This window comes from Melitaea cinxia, chromosome 21 (genome assembly GCF_905220565.1).
Source record: "Melitaea cinxia chromosome 21, ilMelCinx1.1, whole genome shotgun sequence".
NCBI lineage: Eukaryota > Metazoa > Arthropoda > Insecta > Lepidoptera > Nymphalidae > Melitaea > Melitaea cinxia.
The window spans coordinates 12,389,367-12,410,364 of record NC_059414.1 but is presented as its reverse complement, the minus strand read 5'-3'; the positions used below and the strand labels follow the sequence as shown (position 1 = coordinate 12,410,364).

The 20,998-nt window shown below is 32.6% G+C and overlaps 1 protein-coding gene across 1 annotated transcript in view; it reads right to left on the bottom strand.

The window, feature by feature from the left end:
* LOC123663953 (trichohyalin-like) overlaps positions 1 to 19,003 on the bottom strand; it is a 61,558-nt gene extending 42,555 nt beyond the window's left edge. Inside the window, exons 1-2 of the mRNA XM_045598591.1 lie at positions 18,575 to 19,003; positions 1,357 to 1,532 (exon numbers count right to left, since the gene is read on the bottom strand). Of these exons, the coding sequence (XP_045454547.1) occupies positions 1,357 to 1,532; positions 18,575 to 18,620 (222 nt within the window). The 5' untranslated portion in view covers positions 18,621 to 19,003. The remainder of the gene's footprint in view (positions 1 to 1,356; positions 1,533 to 18,574) is intronic.
* Positions 19,004 to 20,998: the final 1,995 nt, after the last annotated feature.

Sequence of the window (20,998 nt, the reverse complement as noted above, 5' to 3'; positions counted from 1 at the left end):
TTGCCGACCTTATGCCCACTGTCAACGCAACGCAAACTGCGTTGACAGTGGGCATAAGGGACAAGAGATCTGTGTACTTTACTCAATATTAAAGCAAGTCTATTTGAGAGAAGTTATTTGGTTGTGATCTTCTTTAAGGTACTCCCCTAGACGGTTTGTTCATGATTATGAGGTATTTTCTAGTGTACACTAATTCATATAGAAGGTTATCTTTGTTTCTACTTTCTGTTCCGTTCTATTGATGGAAGCCTCAATTAAAATGCATAATAACGCCAGTCTCCGTTCATTCCCTTGCTTTTCATTTTTCTGCTAACTTGATATTTTTACTAACCGTTGTCTTATCTATAAAAATGTCTAAATCTTCTTTATAAAATTTTAAGTGTCATCTAGTTCTTACGTTGAAGCGAATAAAGATAAAATTAGGTCCTAAGCAATCTGTGACATGAAAAGCCTTTGCTGCCGTTTCAAGATCAAGCCGTTCAAAGGTCAAGATTAATGAAAGTACTTTTTTTTTTAATTTACTTATATTATGAGACAATTTAATTATATTTTCAAGATTACAAGAATTAGGTACATATAATAATTCTGTAAAAGTTATTAAATGCTAGTCTTGTTATTTTTATTTTACTTATATATCTCGAATAAATGTTATGTAAAAGTATTGTTATATATTTGTCTGATCTCCGTTCTAACAATAGACGGATGATATAATTACTCACGGCAGATTTTTTTACAGTTTGTTTATAGCAATATCTACCAGTCGACGACGTCATAGACTTATTTCTACTGTTTATATTTAAATTCATTCATTTACTTGAATTGTCTATTGTATCATCGATACATTTATCGATACCTGCGATCGACTGCCGCGCCTAAGGGTAGGAAAAAGCAATGAGAAATAATGATTTATTTTCTTATAATATTTTTTTCTTATAAGTCGTTTATATTTTTATGTTTTTTATGTACCACAATAATGTCTAATAATGTTATTAACATAGAGTTTATATTTAGCATAAGTTGGTACCTTTTTCGATGTAAAATTTTCATGGCTTTTGAGAAAAATTACAGATAAAATAAAAATAATATGAAATATATTCAAATAAAATAATGACACAAATACGACAACACATTTTGGCATGGTTAGGCTAATATATAATAAACTTTATTTACTGCTGTGTCAAAATTTCGACGTCACAACCTACTCGTGTATTTTATAATTACAGATGTATAATATTCAAATAAATCAAAAATTTTAATTTTATCAGATTTCGACATTTATAATTAACTGGCTTTACCTAAACACGGCAGCACTGACCTGCATAGTTATGCTCTTTTATTTATTGAGACTAGTCTTACCTGAAGTCGTCTGTCATCGTCCTTGGCGCGCTGTTCAGCCTGCCTGCGACGTCGGTCCTCATCTCTCTTCTCTCGTTGCGCTTGCGCAGCAGCCGCGTGTGCTCTCAACTCATCTAGCCGTTTCCTTTGCTCAGCCTCGCGACGTTCGCGCGCCAATCTTGCTCGGTCTAGGGCCTCTAGAGTGAAAAAAAATACATTTTAGATATATTTTATCAAATAAAAAAACCACGATATCAATTTTAATCGCTAAGTAGTAAAAAGAGCACATTATTAGCGTAAGTAGTCAATATTTAAGTGGGACATGACAGCATCAGCTTTCGAAAAACAGTCATAAAAATCGGTAAAACCAGTAAAACTTTACGAGGAAACTAACAAAAAATACAGTCGAATTAAAATGACGTTAGTTAAATATTAATTACATTTGGTCCATACTATATATAACAAATGCAAAGTCACCCTGTCTGTTACACTTTCACGCCTAAACCATGGGATGATGAAATTTGGTATTGGAATAGAATAGACATGAAGCACCTTGAATCTCGAAAAAAGGCTTGAATGGAGTGTATTAATAAAATGTTAAAAACGTCGTGGGTAGCAGCAGGTTACGTAAGCATAAATTATAAATGCAAAACAATAAATCGTTTCCAAAAAAAAAAAACACGACAATTTTATCATTTTTAACTTCTGATCTTCTGATATTTCGGCGATGTTGCAAAATGACAATAGCATCAAGCCCTTTAGAATGAAGTGTTCATAAAGATCGTACTTAAAAGATTTTGCTACATTAACTCAAAGACGTAAAACAACATGATGAACCTCATATTACAAAACCACTTTACACCATCATCAATCCTTGTATGGAACAATCGACTCCAATATCATATAAAGTGTGTATGCATATATATTCTTTCCGTAAGACCTGCTTTCATTATAAATACAATATTACGTACTATTACATGAAGGGTCAGTGGCCTATGAAAAACGTTATGGAATGTAGATGCAATATTTATAAGTGAAAAAAATGCAAATGTGTTTACTATTTGAATTATTTTAGGAACGTTGCTGAGAGATTCTTCTAATTTTTTCTAAGCTGTTTAATTTGGCTCGTTTCCAAAAAGACTAGACACTTTTTCACTAAGGCGAGGCATATTTGGCATTCTTTAGTCATAATTATGTGTTTTTTTTAGTGCATCAAATGAAAGTAAATTACCAAAATACTGGTATACATATTATATATAACTGATTTTCTATATAATTAAAAAGTTCTTTAAGATATTTGAAATTGCAAATCTTTTAAAATTCTAACGGCTTATTTTTGATTTCAGTTTTCGACGAATTCTACACATCACGGAAAGCTACAAAATACTTAAAAAATAACGGTAACCTTTTTCTAATTTATACAAAAAGTTAAAGATAAATAAATTAAGTAAATGCAGAATGTAACTATAAATATAAATTATGTTTAAGTTAAAAACTGGAGCAATGCAGACGTTTCCATTCTCCCATTCAGATGATTTTATAACAGTCATTATAAATTTAGTTTCGGTGGTCTGTAGTGATGTGCTTCGATAATGTTCTGCTAATCGACTCGCTTTACGTAACTTTAACATTCACTCAGTTTAACTTTCGATGAAATCTTCCAGAATATTAATAAATAAATAATTGCCTCTGTCCAAAGATTGCCGGGAAGAAATTGCCTTTTTAGCGTTAATGTTACCTGAAGTAATTTATGTTTGGTTATTTTTATTTTTTAACTGAATTTTTTGTAAGATACTTGTGTATTGATGTAAAACTGTAAGTCTTTTAGTTTTGTTTTTTCGTTTTTTTTTAACGTTGTGAAGTTAAAGCAAATAATGACCTCCACATATACACGATACTCGTACATGTTGTTACAACCTAACTGAGGTAGGGCACAGCAGGAATTTCCTGCTCAAAATCTGGAGCAGCCCGACTGGGGTAGTACCTCGACCTTACAGAAGATCACAGCTAAATAATACTGATTTCAAGCAGTATTGTGTCCCTGTTGGTGAGTAAGGTGACCAGAGCTCCTGGGGGGATTGGATATTGAGTCGGCAACGCGCTTGCGATGCCTCTGGTGTTGCTGGCGTTTATAGGCTACGGTAATCTCTTACCATCAGGTGAGCCGTACGCTTGTTTGCCGACCTAGTGATATAAAAAAAATGTTGTTTTAAATTATATATTTATATATTTCTGTTTATTCCGCATTTACTGAACAATAATAGATTTAGGTGTGTGTACAACTGTATATTGCGTAGGCAATCATGTTGTATATATATTTTCTAATAAGACCCTTTAGTAATTTTTTTTAATGACTTGTCGATCGCGACGATCTAGATATAAAAGCAAATAATTATATTCAGAAGCTTAGGTATATTATTCAATAATACACAAATAATAATGCTAACTCATCTTGAGTCGTCGGAATCTTATCTAGTATTTTTTCTCTATGAAAATATTCAACTACAAAAACGCCACATCACTATTACTAAAAAAAGGAAATTAAAACGTTAACCATCAGATACGTTACTGACGTTGGGCATGTAAGCGAAAGTGGTAATAAAAAGCTCAATTAGTATCGACTATCGGAGCGGAGAAACAATACGATTCGTTTAAGACATCGTCCATCTAAATGGACGGAAGGCAACTCTAATATTTTGACTAGCCTTTACATTTCTTGCTGTCACTCTGAAATAGAACTGACGTGACCAGGATAGCATAAATTGTAAGCTAAAGTGCAAATATTCGTGTCTGCAAATGTAGCGTATTTGGAATTTAGAACTAATAGTCAGCAAAATAAGGTTTAATTTGAATAATATTGAGATTTTCTATAGTATACATATATATTTATGCAGAACTTATAAATGATCAATTTTAATATCCATTAGAACACTTTAAAATTACACAAAAAATCACTTTGATAAAACAAAATGCACGGATACAAGAATGTGTACGTGTAGGTAGCAGTTTTAAACAATTCAATATTATATTGTACGCACTGAGAATTTATTCAATAACCGTCGTGCTACTGTTTTGACCCAATTATTTCCTAACACGTACGCCTACACCATGCCTTATATACATATATAAAGGTCACATCGCATCGACATTGATCCACCTACATTCGTATTAGAATTAGAAATGCTTAATTAATATAAAAAAAAAAAAACTATTAAAGGTCTAGAAGCAGACACCTCAATAGCCACAGGAATTGAAAGCCATGAATACTGAGAAGAACAATATGTAAAAGAGAAATTGTATTTTAAACTGAACTATAGTTTCTTTGCAGGTAACGAAGTATATACAAAAAAAAAAACACGAGGAATTAAAAATGATTTAAGCAATAATTGTGAGTTATCAAAATCGGTACATCCAGTAGAAAGTTATGCGGTATAATACAACGTAGGTCGACAAAAAAAGCGTCAAGTAAAAACGCATTATTAGTTATAACTCGAAAAGTAGTTGTTAGATCTCAAATAAATTTAAATGGGACCAATTGGCACACACCACCTTTAGATTAAAACAAAATTTGTCGAAATCGGTCTACCCGGTCAAAAGTTCTGATGTAACATACATTTAAAAAAAAAAAAAATACAGTCGAATTGAGAACCTCCTCCTTTTTTGGAAGTCGGTTAAAAAGCGGTAATATACCGCTTACTACTCAGAGAAAACCTGTTCAACACCTGCGATGCTAGACATCAGCTGAGACATTGTGACAGCAGCTGAAGGTCTTCGTCATAACTAGTACAGGAATGCAGTAATTTATTGAATAGTGGATCAATAGATATTGATTATACAGTTTGAAAACAATGTGGGGGTCACGAGGAAGGAATGTTTACGATCTAATGGTAGCTAAGTAGGCCAACGTTTACTAAGACTCGCTTAACTTAAGAGTTTGATATGACCAAGTTCTTCGTCGAAAAAGAACTATCTCTTCATACCTACCTACACCGACACAATACCATCTCCTCTGCCACTAAGTTGCCTGGAAGAGATCGCTTTTCAGCGATAGGGCCGCCCTTTGTACCCTATGATACTTTGTTGAAATTAATCTGATATGTATTATTTCTGTTTTGGTGTACAATAAAGTGTATTGTTATGTTATCTTTTCCGCTTTACTCTCTTCAGGTTCTTGTCTTCTTTTCTTTAGACATAGGTTGTCTGCAGGAGATCGTTTTTAGCAATAACAACGTATGTTGGAATTTTAATTGTTTTATCACTTTCGTGTAAATTTATTTATTAACTAGCTGTACCCTGCGCGCGTTGCTACGCTTTTTTTTATTTTTTATTTCGGTCGTACCAATTCAGAAACCTTTGTGGGCTCATGCACAACTGCTTAAGATCATGACATGATCATCAAATATTCATTTTATGTATACAGATTCTTTAGTGTACAGTGTATTTGTGCTGGAACTTAATACATAAAATGTGCAGACCAATCTTTAAAGTCAAAGTCAATCTTCAATAATTCTATTCGGACAAAAAAATTGTAATTGTGTGTACCGTTTGCCGATACAAAGTAATCGATATTAGGAAGTAGAACAATTTCGAAGACAACAGTGTCTCGATTACTTCGAGTAATTAATATTTTTATTGACTCACGATAGTATTCGTTACAAGGCCGATGCGTTATTTCTTATGGACAATAAAAATTAAAATCGATTTGCACACCTGTTTTATTTTTGATAGACAGACTCAATAAGACGCCTTAAACAAAAAAATATTTGACGATTCAGCAAAATCTATTGAAACGAATGCCTTTTAAATTGCAATCATGAATATTTTCATCGGCACACGACACGATCGACTTTCCTAGTATTGCATTTTTTTAGTCGTCCGACTTCAGTGAATAGTACTGTAAAAAAATGTATCGTTACAAAATGTAGCAAAAAATTGTCTGGCTTTGAAAATGTGAACTTGAGCTATTGAAATTTACTTCGAACTACAATGAGCAATACTATTTTTTAATTAAGTTCCGATCAGTTTGGAATGGCATTTTAAAAATAAATTGTTACCCAGAAACATAAACGGCAAAGATAAATTTGTCCATCCACATCCATAATTATTTTCAGATGAAATATTAAAGATAATAAACTAGTAATCTAAATCTATTTTCAAATGTGAAGAGAACAAGCAGCTGATAGGCACCAAATCTACCAAATAGAGATAACTAATCTGACTTTAGAAAATAAGAATTCATTTCACGGCCTGATAAATTTGGGATCGTCGTAATGTCATTGAAGGAAATACGAGTTTTAAGAATCATAAACTTTCTTCTCTTTTTATTACTGAAAAAATATTGCTTTAAAATGGCTATTAATGATTTTTTTTTAATTTTATTTAGGTTTTGAGCTCTCTCTCTCAAGAGCCTAGAAATTAAACTTCATCAAAACTCTACTCTCATAATTATCTAACTGATCAAGATGTTCTGGTTTGTATTTCAATGTAATTAAGGGCAATTTATGTTCTTCGACAGCACTATATCAATGAAAAGTTAACAAAATAAGAAGTTATCTTTGTGATCATTACAAATGTATTTCAATTATCTAACGAAACTACAAATGAAAGCTTAATATTTATCTTAATAACTTCTTTGGAATTTTTTATTTACATTTTTTTTCATGTTATAGTTTTTTTGTAGTCTATATAACTGGTCTTGTAAATTTCTTTTTTCTATATGTACTTATTTATTAACTATTATTATGTCTATTTAACTGTGGTTTTTTTTTTGTATAAAAACTGTCTGCGTTTTTGAGTGATGCTCCGAATAAACGTGTTTCTTTCTTTCTTTCTAATCAATACAGATAGATAAATTTTAATTTTATGATGACTTTGCACGAGATAAATAACTACCTACGTGATCAATAGTGCAGATGTATAGATACATTATTACCCATTCCACAGAAATCTTCAACGGTTTATCTTACTTTTATCAGCAAATGATTTTGTAACCCCATTTTGAAGATTGCCTCACAAAATCAGATTTTAACATAATTCCATAATATTCGATATACAACTAAACGTCAACAAATAAAATGATAAACGAGATGGAATATGAGCGTACAGGCTAATAACGTTAGCCGTCCTATCGGTCGAATGCATTCACTTAACCTATTTCATTTCTTGGCAAAGATGGGGTAAATATTTGAAATAATCTTTTCTCGATAGTAGATTTGAGCTGACAATCATTGACCAAATTGAAGATTGAGTTAGAGGAAATAGGTTTGGAAATCATTTCATAAAAATTCCAGCATAAGAGTTGTTATTTTCCTTTAAAATCTCCAGACTAAATATGGGTTACATTTTGTTAGTAGCTTCTTACAGATGCGACGTCGAAAATTTATGAACATTGAAAATTAATTCACAGGAGCCTTTCGCAGTCCACTACTGGACATAGGCCTCCACAAGTTCACGCCAAAAATGGCGTGAACTCATGTGTTTTGCCCATAGTCACCACGCTGGGCAGGCCGGTTGGTGACCGCAGGGTTGGCTTTGTCATACCAAAGACACTGCTGCCCGTCTTCGGCCTGTGTATTTCAAAGCCAGCAGTTGGTTGGTTATACCGCCATCGGTCGGCTTTTTAAAATTCCAAGGTAGTAGTGGAGAACTGTGTTATCCCTTAGTCGGCTCTTACGACACCCACGGGAAGAGAGGGGTGGCTATATTCTTTGATGCCGTAACCACACAGCATAATTCCTTCTGTTTATCTAGACCTAATTAAAAATGTTTTAGTGGTAACGGTAAGAGTACAAGTGTATATTAAGAAATACGAACACGAACCAAATTATTGATTTTCAATCACGAAGGTTATTGTCATTACCACATTATTTTTAAATGTGTATCATATGACACATTTCTCTAAGGCCTCTTTTTTAGCACCAATATAGCGGGAAAATGGCTATACTTATACAAAAATCAGTCCAATAGTGGAATTAATTATTTACGCACAAGATGGACCACTGAACTTGAACAACTGCTTCTATTTGACGAATTTTGTGTTTATAGCTTAGAAAATATATAATTATACTATGTGTGGTTTTATTTAATGCCTTTTGTTTGTACTCTGGAGTAACTATAAAAATGAATGATTCATTTCCATTCTGCAATGACTCACAAAAATCGATCTGAAATCCGTACACCATTGGGACGCCTCCCTAAGATATTCAATACACGAATTCGCGTACTGACGTATAATCAATATTCAGCACAACATTTCCCCATCCGTATAAGATTTCCTAAACACTCACAAACTAAGAATTAGCGTTAGAGAACACTATATTAAAAAAAAAGGTTCCATTTAATGCTGAAGAGTTAGTTCCTTTATACGGACTAAGTCAGGACGTTACCTTTACACGTAATTTTAATTTTGAAAACCTGTTTAATTCAAATGTTTGCATCAGAAAATAGCAACTTATAATAAAAAAAGTGTTGATAAACACGGGTCGCTTATTTAAATCCATATATGACCATACATTTAGATGTTATAATTTATAATATACAATATTGTAGAATATTTTCATGTCACAGACGACATAATCATCCCCATCTAAATCCCGCTAATGTGTGGAAAATTAAAATCAAAAAGTACTCAAACAAGCTACTGTAAATTTGCTAGTAAAACATGTTTATATAGCCCAAAGACGTAAGTCGCTGACTTAATAAGCTAGCTCTTCCATATAATATATATCATGCCTACACGAATCTTATTCTTAAGGCAAGGTGACAAATGTTTTTTTATAATACCCAATCTTTACCTAATATTTTTATTAACTCTATTACTGTGTAATAAAGTTGATTTTTAAACGAAATACCGTCAATAATACCACAAGGTCGTTACTAAGCAAGGCAGTCCTTTTCATAAAATTTCAAATTTATAAGCAGTCAATGCTCGGTCTGAAGTGAAAATGAGTTAAGAATTCTAGACGAAGGTGGCAAATGAATCGCATTTCAGACTGATGAGACAACTGGAGATGTACGTGACTTTATCGAAAACATCCCTACTATTTTGGCATTATTTAAAAGCCAATTAATCCAAATAAAGGAAGGAAGTTATGAATTATAAATAAGAATCTAATAATGAATGAGTGGCTATATATTAGACAAATATTAAGACAATTGGCTAACATTTTTGTTGCAATAAATAAAAACCTAGTAGCAATAGTGCATCTTCAAACAATGTTAAATAGCTAAGAAGGTAGGCAATTTGCTGCAATCAAATCAGAATAATATACTTAATAACTTTTAAAATACTATTTTATGTCAGGTTAGGTTATTGTATGATTTATAAGACAGTTGTTTGAAGAGAAGATGTTTGTGCAGTCCTAGTGGGTCTCCTCACCGTGCCTCGGAGAGCACGTTAAGCTGTCGGTCCCGGTTGTTATCATGTACACCTGATAGCGATCGTTACTCATAGTAGGGAATATATCCGCCAACCCGCATTGGAGCAGCGTGGTGGATTAAGCTCTGATCCTTCTCCTACACGGGGAAAGATGCCTATGCCCAGTAGTGGGATATTACAGGGTGAAGCTGAAGCGATGACTTATAAGACAACAGAATACTATTTTAACAAGTAAAAAAAAATTAAGTACTACATTAATTGATTGATAAATTATTTCGTATTATCGTGTCATTGAATTTTAAATAACTAATAATAATAAAAAACAATAAATAAATTTATTTGTGAAAACACACTGCATCAGGTTAAAATTATATAAATATAAAACACATAAAAAAATGAGTGATGCTCAAATTAAAACAAGACTCGAAACAAGTGCTGATTACAGCGCTTAAGTATCTGATGGGTATTACTTCATCATTAACACATAATACTACAGCAGATCAGATCGAAAGGGCCTCCGCTATCTTGACTATTATGATACTATCTATTTCAAGTCGATTTCAACCGCAAAAATGAACGATAAACAATTTTAAAACAATAACTTTTGACTCTCACGGAGTCTATACAACATTCTATACCCACACTAACACATAGCAACACAATAAAATCTTTAAATATTTTCAATAAACTTCACTTGATTAAAGTAGTTATGATAACATTAAGCGAAGTAATAATTGAACATTTCACCTTTTTAAATTATACAAAAAAAAGTTTTTCTTATACGCGAATATTTATAGGAGCTATTGTAGATAAAATAGCGTTACATGCGCGTCTCATTACTAAGGAAAGTTATGTTAGATTAGCAGAATCGCATGGGAAAAAAAACAGGACGTATACCGAACTAGTAAGTAATAACTCATTGATAAGAGAAAATCACACGTATCGTCTTGTGTTTATTGTCCGACTGTTGGACAAAATAATATAAACATTAGGAGAAAGCTGTCAGCGACGATGCTCTAACAATCAATCTCCTCTAGAATTTCTTTCAAACGTAAATATCGGAGATATATTAAAAAAAAAAAAACAAATAAAATCAACGGCGCTTGTTCAAGAGAGCAAAGATGGCCAAGTTAAAAGTATAGTTATTAATATAACCTTACTAATAAACGTTATAAATATCGCCATATCATCCCACCTATTGATCCATTCAAAGGTCAACGAGCCACTATAAAAGGCATGTTATAAAATTAGCTGAACATAATAAAATCATATACTAGTCGACTTTCAATCTTTAAGCCACCGGAAAAAAATTATTTAAGAATGGAACATACAGTCGATTTAGTCACGTTTAGTGTTATATCTATGGGTCATACCGTGATGTTTCATAGCCTGTAAATAGCTTTTGCTAATTGGGTGACTTTCAGACAAATATATATATATATATATATATATATATATATATATATATATATATATATATATTTAATGTTAGTAGATTTATTTAATAATTTTTTTACACTACTAAATTGGCAATCAACATTTGATATGACTGATGGTAAAAAAAACTGTAGCCTGTGAAAACCACCAGGAGAATCACAAGCGCTTTGCAGATTCCAGATTTGTGTCAACAATTTTGCTTAAAAGCAGTATTAGGTATTTGGCTGTGATATTCTGTAAAGTTGAGATACTTCCCCAGTCGGGCTGCTCTTGATTTCTCAAGTCCAAGATTTCGAAAATAGGTGCACCCAATGCGAAATAGGAATTTTAATTTCACTCTTGACTACTTATTCCGATAATAAAATAGTTATTCATTAATTCAAGATACAATATATAATAGAAGACAATAAAATAGTTATTCATTAATTCAAGAACCTATTCCTTTACTGCCGACGAAAATACTATCGTCAATGAGTAAAAAATATTAAAAAAAAACATCTTCAAATTACAATAAAATACGACCTATGGCATTTGAAAGAAAAGGTTGACAACTTTTGAAATGATTCACCGCAAAGAGCAAATCGTAACACCTAGAGAATCTATGGTTAGATTATTTTTGTGGCGAGGGGACGTATGGGATGGATATGGGACCAATTGTACGAAATTTATTTGATAAGGAAATTATAGTGATAAATAATGATTAAACGACAAAACCAATTCTATTTATGACTAGAAAATTCTACTTTAATATAAATGAACGCAACTCAACAATAGTTGCCAAATACGATGACACTTTTGGTAGGAGTGTCTGGAAACCCCACAAGAATACAAGATTACGAAGGCACAAAAACAAAAATACCAAAATAGTATTAAATGTACATATAATAAAACAAGAACAGCAAGTTGCTGTACGTACTACGCCAACCCACCTTTAGATTTTGTCAAAATTCACCACTAGTATTTTTTCTTCAAGGATGAAAGTGCGAGTACTCTAAAACGTGTTAATCATTACAAGTTGACTTATAATTCAAATTAAAAAGGACAGGATATTTTTAACCGGATCGAAAGATGAATTTTTTTTTTTATTAACTAGCGACCCGCCCCGGCTTCGCATAGTTCCAAAAACTATCAGTGTTCCTCTACTATATTATGCAGGCATTATACATATGTGCTGTGTGGCTACGGCACTAAAGAATTTAGCCACCCCCTCTCTTCCCGTGGGTGTCGTAAGAGGCGACTAAGGGATAACAAGGTTCCACAACCACCTTGGAACTGAAGAAGCCGACCGATGGCGGGATAACCATCCAACTGCTGGCTTTGAAATACACAGGCCGAAGACGGGCAGCAGCGTCTTCGGTGCGACAAAGCCAGTACTGCGGTCACCAACCCGCCTGCCCAGCGTGGTGACTATGGGCAAAACACATGGGTTCACGTTATTTTTGGCGTAAACTTGTGGAGGCCTATGTCCAGCAGTGGACTGTATAGGCTGTAATGATGATGATGATGATACATATAAACCTTCCTCTGGAATCACTTTATTTACTAAAGAAAACCGCGTCAAAATCCGTTGCGTAGTTTTAAAGATCTAAGCACACAGACAGCGGAAAGTGACTTTCTTTTATACTATGTAGTGATAAAGTACATAGGTACATTAAATATATGTTTTGAAAGCCCAAATTAATTGACAAGTATAGATATGCACTGAATGGCAGAGAAATATTTTTTCGTCTTTACTTATCTAAAACATTTATCACCTAGGCTACTGTAGCTAAACATAACTGAAACGGTCTGAATTTCCCATAGCTGGGCAAAATTTTCAAAGGCAATGCGAATGAAAGAAGGGTTATACATAGTTAATAACATCTTTAAAACAAATCATACAGGAGAATGTAAATCACATCGATTGAGAGGACTGCATTTTTCGCCGAGACAAATGACCTTGCAAGTTCAACAACCTTTTGAATTTTCGCTTCTTTCATTGTTTTTCTATAGGATATTCACCTTTCTATTAGCTCGGCGTTATTCAAATCAATTAGCATTAGTTTATTTCAAATGATTACTTTAAACCAGTTTCATTGTTATCAATAAAATTGAAATAAAAATGCGAAAAAACTTATTAGTCGACACTTTCATTCTAATAAAACCATTGTACTTTTATAACTCGATATTAATTCGAAAATAAAATTACCGTTAAATGTTTACAGAACATTAAATAAACGCAAATGTATATTGTATACACATTTACTCAACGACAAAAATTTCTTATTGAAATGAAGGACCCACATCAAATAACACATTTTGTAACCAAGTGCTTTTATCGAATGATACATTTAGACCAAATCAATTGTGTTTATAAATGTTTAAGTAGCTGACTCATCAACAGTAAGACAATAGTAATTTCAAACACTTTGATGTCTAGGTCTACTGCAAAAGGATTTATAAAAAATAAATATCCTATATATAGGTATACAAATGTATACATTAAGATTTTGATCTTTGATAAATAATCTGCCTAAAAAAAGTTTAATCACAATTTTTGAAGTGAAAACTTCTTTTGGCGCATTGCACACACATTTTTTTGTAAGTTGGGCTGATCCGTCACCCTCTGAGGTGAAAGATATATGCAGCTGCTCTTTGCTGTTGTGTGAAGTTTTCACTTCTACCGTGCGGTCTTAAGCACACTCATTTTTTTTTAACAAAAACTGATTCGATAAATATAATGCAGTAATGCATAACTCTTGCAGTCTGTTCAATATCTATCTCTGAATTTCTACATAAAAATTGTATCAAAATTCTATTGTTATTAGACAATAAATGAGAAATAGATTATTGAGAAAAACCATTAATAAAGATAATAAGAAAAATTAATGAAGTTTGTTAATTTTCTGTTAAAATGACTTACTGCATTATCTAGGAGTAATTTTGAATTTTGTTTTCTTATGTGAAAAAATCACTATCTTCACTTTGTAGGCAGGTGATATATAATTGAAACAAAAAAAAAAAGTGTTATTATGTTATTTAAAACTTTTTTATAGAAACTTCTTAGTGGACTTTAGACAACAGTTTTATCATAAAACTAGATTATACTGGACGAAATCCTAGACTGAAAAGATAATTATGATATATGATAATACCTTTACTCATTTTTATATCTTTGGCATGTTATTTATATAAATTCTATAAAACATTCAAATACAGAAACATGGGGCTGTTTTACCAGATGGTATAAAAAAACCTATCAATAACTTATGTACAAGATAAACTTTATTAATTGCTGGTGAAATAGTCGCTATATTTTATTACTGTAAATGCTCTCAAATTAAGAACTCATAAAATTATCATAACTCAATTAAAGAACCTATGTCTATACAAGTAACTATACAAATCATGGTATGACATTTATCTCGTGAGACTTTTAACATACACTTAAAAAAAAAAAAATCACAATGCAATACACACTAGCTAGTTTTAGAACAGACTAGACTATTGCATGCATGCACTGCATATGACTAACACTGCAACAATCTTTGGTTAAATTAATCCATACACACACACTTCAACCTATCGCAGTCCACTGCTGGACTCAGGCCTCCACAAGTTCGCGCCAAAAATAGCGCGAACTCATGTGTTTTGCCCATAGTCAGCACGCTAGGCAGGCAGTTTGGTGACCGCATGGCTGGCTTTGTCGCACCGAAGTCGCTGCTGCCCGTCTTCGGGCTAGATATTTCGAAGCCAGCAGTTGGATGGTTATCCCGCCATCGGTCGGCTTTTTAAGTTCCAAGGTGGTAGTGGAACTGTGTTATCCCTTAGTCGCCTCTTACAACACCCGCAGGGAGAGAGGGGGTGGCTATATTCTTTACTGCCGTAGACACACAGCATATAATATAAATCAGTAATAAAACTTATTTAGCTTCAAAACACCAGTATGAATGTAATGTTAAACACATTTTAGATAAAATTAATAAGTCAAAGACATTCAAGTGATACAAAGCACATAAATTCAGTAACGCTCCTTCCTACACAGGTTGACTCATACTTTACATAAGGCATTCTTGTATGGGTGTGTAAGATTTTATATTAATATACATAATACATATATGTGACACTGAATTTTAAATACTTTAAATACCTACAAATTATCATTGTCAAACATTCTTAAAGGAAAGATTCTTTATAAATTAACATGGTAGAAGTAGGTCTGAGAATCGGCCAGCATCTATTTTTCATGCCACTAAGTTACAGCGGGGGGGAGATTAAGGGGGTTATATAATATAATATATAATATATATAACGTTTACTGGGTCAGCTAGTTTTTTATAAAATTGCACAAGACTGCTTATCACACTTGAAAAAATAATTTTTAATGAATGTTTTTGAGAATGAGAAAGTCTATTAACACGTTTAAAGACTTTAAAATACTATGCTATAACCACATTTATTGTTATAATAACCATAAATACTAATTAATCAGAAAAGTATTGAAATTAAATTCTCTTTTTCCAAACTAAAACAGATGGCTTTTTATTCAACATATTTATAAATATGATTATACCAACACAATCAATGATTCACGATAAATGCCCTTTGAACAATTAAAAACAATTGTGCTTGATTGAGGTGTTTTTTATCAACAACAATAATAAAATGGATAATAGAAAATAATTATGATAAGAATATTTATCAATAATATAATTGTAAAAAGGAATTTTTTTTTCTATATAATGTATAAATTGTAAAATGCTGAATTGATTTTATAGAATACTTTAACCAAGAGAATGCTATGTTATCACTGAGATAAGCATATTTTAACCGGAGAAAATGGAACATCTAAAATAATATGACTACGCAGGCAAACCTACAGAAGAAAAACTAGTCATTATTACGATTTAAGAGAGAAATTTAATCTTATATATAAAATTCTAGTATCACAATGTTAGTTACATACTCCTCTGAAATGGCTGGACCGATTTTTATGAAATTTTTGTGTGTATATGTGTGGGTATGTCTGAGAATCGGCCAACATCTATTTTTCATACCTCTAAGTTATTAGGGGGGTGGGGAGGTAAGGGGCTTAATAACATATATAGCAAAACAACGTTTGCAAGGTCAGCTAGTTATATTTATATTGTATGAAAATAATTTTTGTATAATAAACAACATTTGTATGGGGAGATGATTTCCATAATTTTATGCTCATATGCTGCGTTTCCGAACCAGCGACACAAAAAAAAATCCTATTGGGGACTACTAAGTATGGGGTATTTATTTATTTTATCTTCAATTCAAATTCAGTGTCAATCACATCCGTTGTAAAATACTAATACTAACAAACAAGGCACATATTTGGAGTTGTACTATATTACAGTTCTGGATAATTCAAAAAATTTTACCAGTGGAGTGTCCTTCAATTATCGGATAGATCTTCAGACATCTAATATAATTGTAGGCTTATAGTATAAATATAAAGTGATAGAATAAAAAAATATAATTCTAAATACATTTTACTGAATATATCAGCAAATATCATTATTTACTAGTTGTTATAGAAGATAATCAAAATGTAATTTAATGATCGGTTGAAACAGATGTTTATCATAAACATAGGCATTTGTTTCCAGACCCCCAACACAGCATTTCATCTTAGTGGGGGTCATTGGACACGAGACAATTATTTACTGAATTTAGTTTACATTTCCTTTTTATTTTAAGAGAAACTAAATATTATTTACTATGAGACACAATATCTCTTACCTCTTTTAATTTTTAGTGAAACAGGCTAGAAGTTATAGTGGGGTATAATTCTTAATTTGAAAACAGGTCAGAATATTTTTAATAAATTAGAGCTTGAAAATATATGAAGAGTGAAGATAGTCAGATAAACCGCGCTAAAATCGGAAAAAGTTGTTTCATTTAATTGACTAAAATTCGCGTAAACATTAGAAAACAATACAGTCAGAAAATTCTATTTCTGGTAACTTTACAGATATTTATGACATCATGCAATAGGAGTTATAGTGGGGTATAATTCTTAATTTGAAAACAGATCAGAATATTTTAAATAAATTAGAGCTTGAAAATATATGAAGAGTGAAGATAGTCAGATAAACCGCGCTAAAATCGGAAAAAGTTGTTTCATTTAATTGACTAAAATTCGCGTAAACATTAGAAAAGAATACAGTCAGAAAATTCTATTTCTGGTAACTTTACAGATATTTATGACATCATGCAATAGGAGTTATAGTGGGGTATAATTCTTAATTTGAAAACAGATCAGAATATTTTAAATAAATTAGAGCTTGAAAATATATGAAGAGTGAAGATAGTCAGATAAACCGCGCTAAAATCGGAAAAAGTTGTTTCATTTAATTGACTAAAATTCGCGTAAACATTAGAAAACAATATAGTCAGAAAATTCTATTTCTGGTAACTTTACAGATATATATGACATCATGCAATAGGGTGACGTTAAGACGTTCAATTTAAGATGATCGGATGATCTTACAAGATTACTTGCTAACTAACTTCATAAAAAAATAATCTCTTCTTATATATGGTTTTAATTTGACACAAGTTTTGTCTACATTTTATCAATTTCATGTATAATGTTATAATAAACTTACACCTATTTTTATGAGAAAATGGGCATATTTATCATTCAAATTTTATATTTGTAATACAAGGTCAAATTGATAACCTACAAAGGTGTAATTATATGAATCTTATAAGCTTGTGTGTCGATTATTGTATATCAGCAATGAAACAAAACAGATGTTTTTTTCCATCTTATCCTTATCAAATACTTTTTATAATACGCTATTTTCATTTATATAGTCATGTCCTGAGCAGAATAATTTGCGCATGAAAACGATACAGAAATTGATAAGATAAGTAGAAAGTGAGCAAGTTGCAGTGTTTCGTATGTGTGCTGTGCTCTCGAAAATTAATGCACATACATGCAAAAATTACGTACTTACGTCAGAGTATAAATTGATAATGTCATGACTCAAGAAACATCATACGGCAGATTGTTACAATATTTGCAATTCACTTTGCAAATAACTACTTTGCCGAAAAGCTACAGTATCGCACGATATAACGGTAACTGTACAAGAAATTCGGCAAAACTGTACCATCGACTACCAAATGACAAAAGGTCCGGTGGTCCATCGCTTATTGTACATTCCTGCGCACTTCTCACCGTCTGTTAGATCTTCTCTAATTTTAGAACATACCACGACGTCAAAAGACGTCCAATTGTAGATGAAAAACAAAACATCGGACTGCGTCGGCCACAACCCACTGCGGACGTTCTCGAAAGCTGTGCACGAACCCACGACGTGGGGCCACGACGCGGTTTAGGGTTAGGCGATTTCGATCACATTTCACACTAAAACGGCACGTATCGATTTTAAATGCACATAATACCTTTACTTTCAGCTTTTTCCGTAATATCTTTCACGTCATCAACCATCTTGCTCGATGACAGTCACTCACTGTTCACTTTTTATTCGAACATATTTCGAAAACTCATACTTCGTTCACTATTTTCAGCCCGACGGCCAGCCAGCGATCTATACGACGGCACTTCGTTCCGTTCACTGCCAGAGACGTACGAACTGCGATTGGCGAACAATTCCTATACTATCTAACTGAAGATGGCGTCAATAAATAAACGATAAAACAGATATTCACACTAAATTAAATTACAATTGTCGTTTGGTAATGTTCAATTCAATATGCTAGCTATTTTTTAGAACACATGGATTTAAAAACTTTACTACACCGAAAGTATTATTATTCTGTATTTCGTTTACCAATATTGGCGTATGAAAAAATAAACGTAAAGGTATTTATTTTAATCTGTGCGACTAATCTGACACTTGGAGTTTTGATCTCTTTGGTATCCATTTGGTATCGATAACGCCATCTATCGTCATATAGATAGAGTTTTTAGAACCAGTGTAAGGTAATGTTTCAAATTCAGTTTATGTATTAAAATTACATAAGAATCTATTTTTTGACATACACGAAAGCAAACTTAAATCACAAAAATGATAAAGTTTAATATATTGTCTCTGTCTCTTAATTTTACTGCCATCTATACTCTTACAACAAAAGTACATTTGTCGTAATTTCTATTTACTGATGCGAAACATAGATGGCAATAAAGTCATTACGATTAAACGATTTTAAATCGTAAAAATTCCGATTATTAGGTACAACGTTATTACAACCCATTATTTGGTATCATTTTAAAGATGCTAATTTTTTCAGCCGTAAGTAACAGTTTAGTGTTAAAGTTGCCTACCAATTCTCATCCTAGTTTAAACAATTTTCATTCACTTTTGTCTAATGGTGTTCTAAAGCAAGAATAGAAAATAAGTTGTTGTTTAAAATCGCGTACATAAAGTATTGTTTAGTTATCACGTAAAAAACTGATTTTGCAATTAGAATTTGTGTAGATAGCAGTCCTTGAACCTACTCCTGTAGCGTGTTTACTTTCCCCGTACCTACTAGAATCCACTGCCAAACACCCACCCCCCAAAACCCAAATATGCAAAATTATTTACCCAATAACTTAAATAAGTAAGGTAGCTGAAGTAGACTATTAGGACTAAAATGTAGTAGGAACCCACTCTGTGTGAGAAAGGAGATGAATGAGAGAAAGATCAAGTAGCATGGAAGTACGAGAGGCATGAAAGAGTAGCTAGCAAATACAGTCTCCGACCTCAATATCGGAGGATTAGATTAAAAAAAAATGCCAAACATCCTCTAAATGTTTATACAGATATATGTCGGTACCTATTTAAAATAGAGAAATAGCCTAATAGAGAATGTTCTTACAATTTATTATATACAAAACCTTAATATTTTAATTTATATTTTTTATACTTGGAAGGCGGCAAACAAGAGTACGGTCCGCTACACTTGGCATATAGACGCCTGTAACACTGCCTGTAAAGCCTGTAAAACTTCTTTATGCACGCTTGACTTGGGGTTAGCTGGTGAATGCGTGACGAGAGCTTTACGAATAGTTTGATCGGTCGAGGCGAACGGAAATTGAGAGGGAGATATAAGTTACGCCTGCACGACCCCTCTTTGGAACCAGCTGCCACCTACGGTGTTTCCGAACAAATACGACCTAGGGACCTTCAAAAGAAGAGCATATTCCTTTTTGAAAGGCCGGCAACGCGCCTGCTAATCCTTTGATGTAGCGGGTGTCTGTGGATGTTGTTTTTCACTTACCATCAGGTGAGCCAACTGTCCGTTTGCCCCCTCTTATATATAAAAAAAAAAGTTAGAGGGAGCTAAAAAAGTTTTTCTTCAAAAGCTTGCCTCCTATCCCGAAGGAAGCCAATTTATACCAAAAGTTACATGCTTGCTCGTAATAGTTCTGTAAAATCTGGAATGGTATCTTAACCATCATTGTCACGAAACGAGCAAGAGAAAAAGAAAAGTTGAATTGCCTAACTTTGCTCAGAATAATAAATTCTTAACACACGTTTGACTTAGGGAGTAAGCTGGTGAATGCGTGACGAGAGCGTTACGAAAAGTAAGATCGGGTGAGGCGAACGGAGCGTGAGAGAGAGGTGCGAGCACATATTGTTGAGATTTTTGTGTCTAATGCCGAGTTGCACGAAACAAAATTAAAATTTAAGTAGCGATTAAACTAATTTAATCGAAAAAATTGAATGAAATTACACACACAATTGTACACAGTTGTATGAAAGAGACAGTGCAGGCTTATTATGAAGTTTTACTTCAGTGGTGTGATCTAAAGCACACTCGTTTTTTTAGTTTAGCTAAATCTGCCCTAAGGCTGCTAAAACCTTTGAGAGCCTCTCAGTA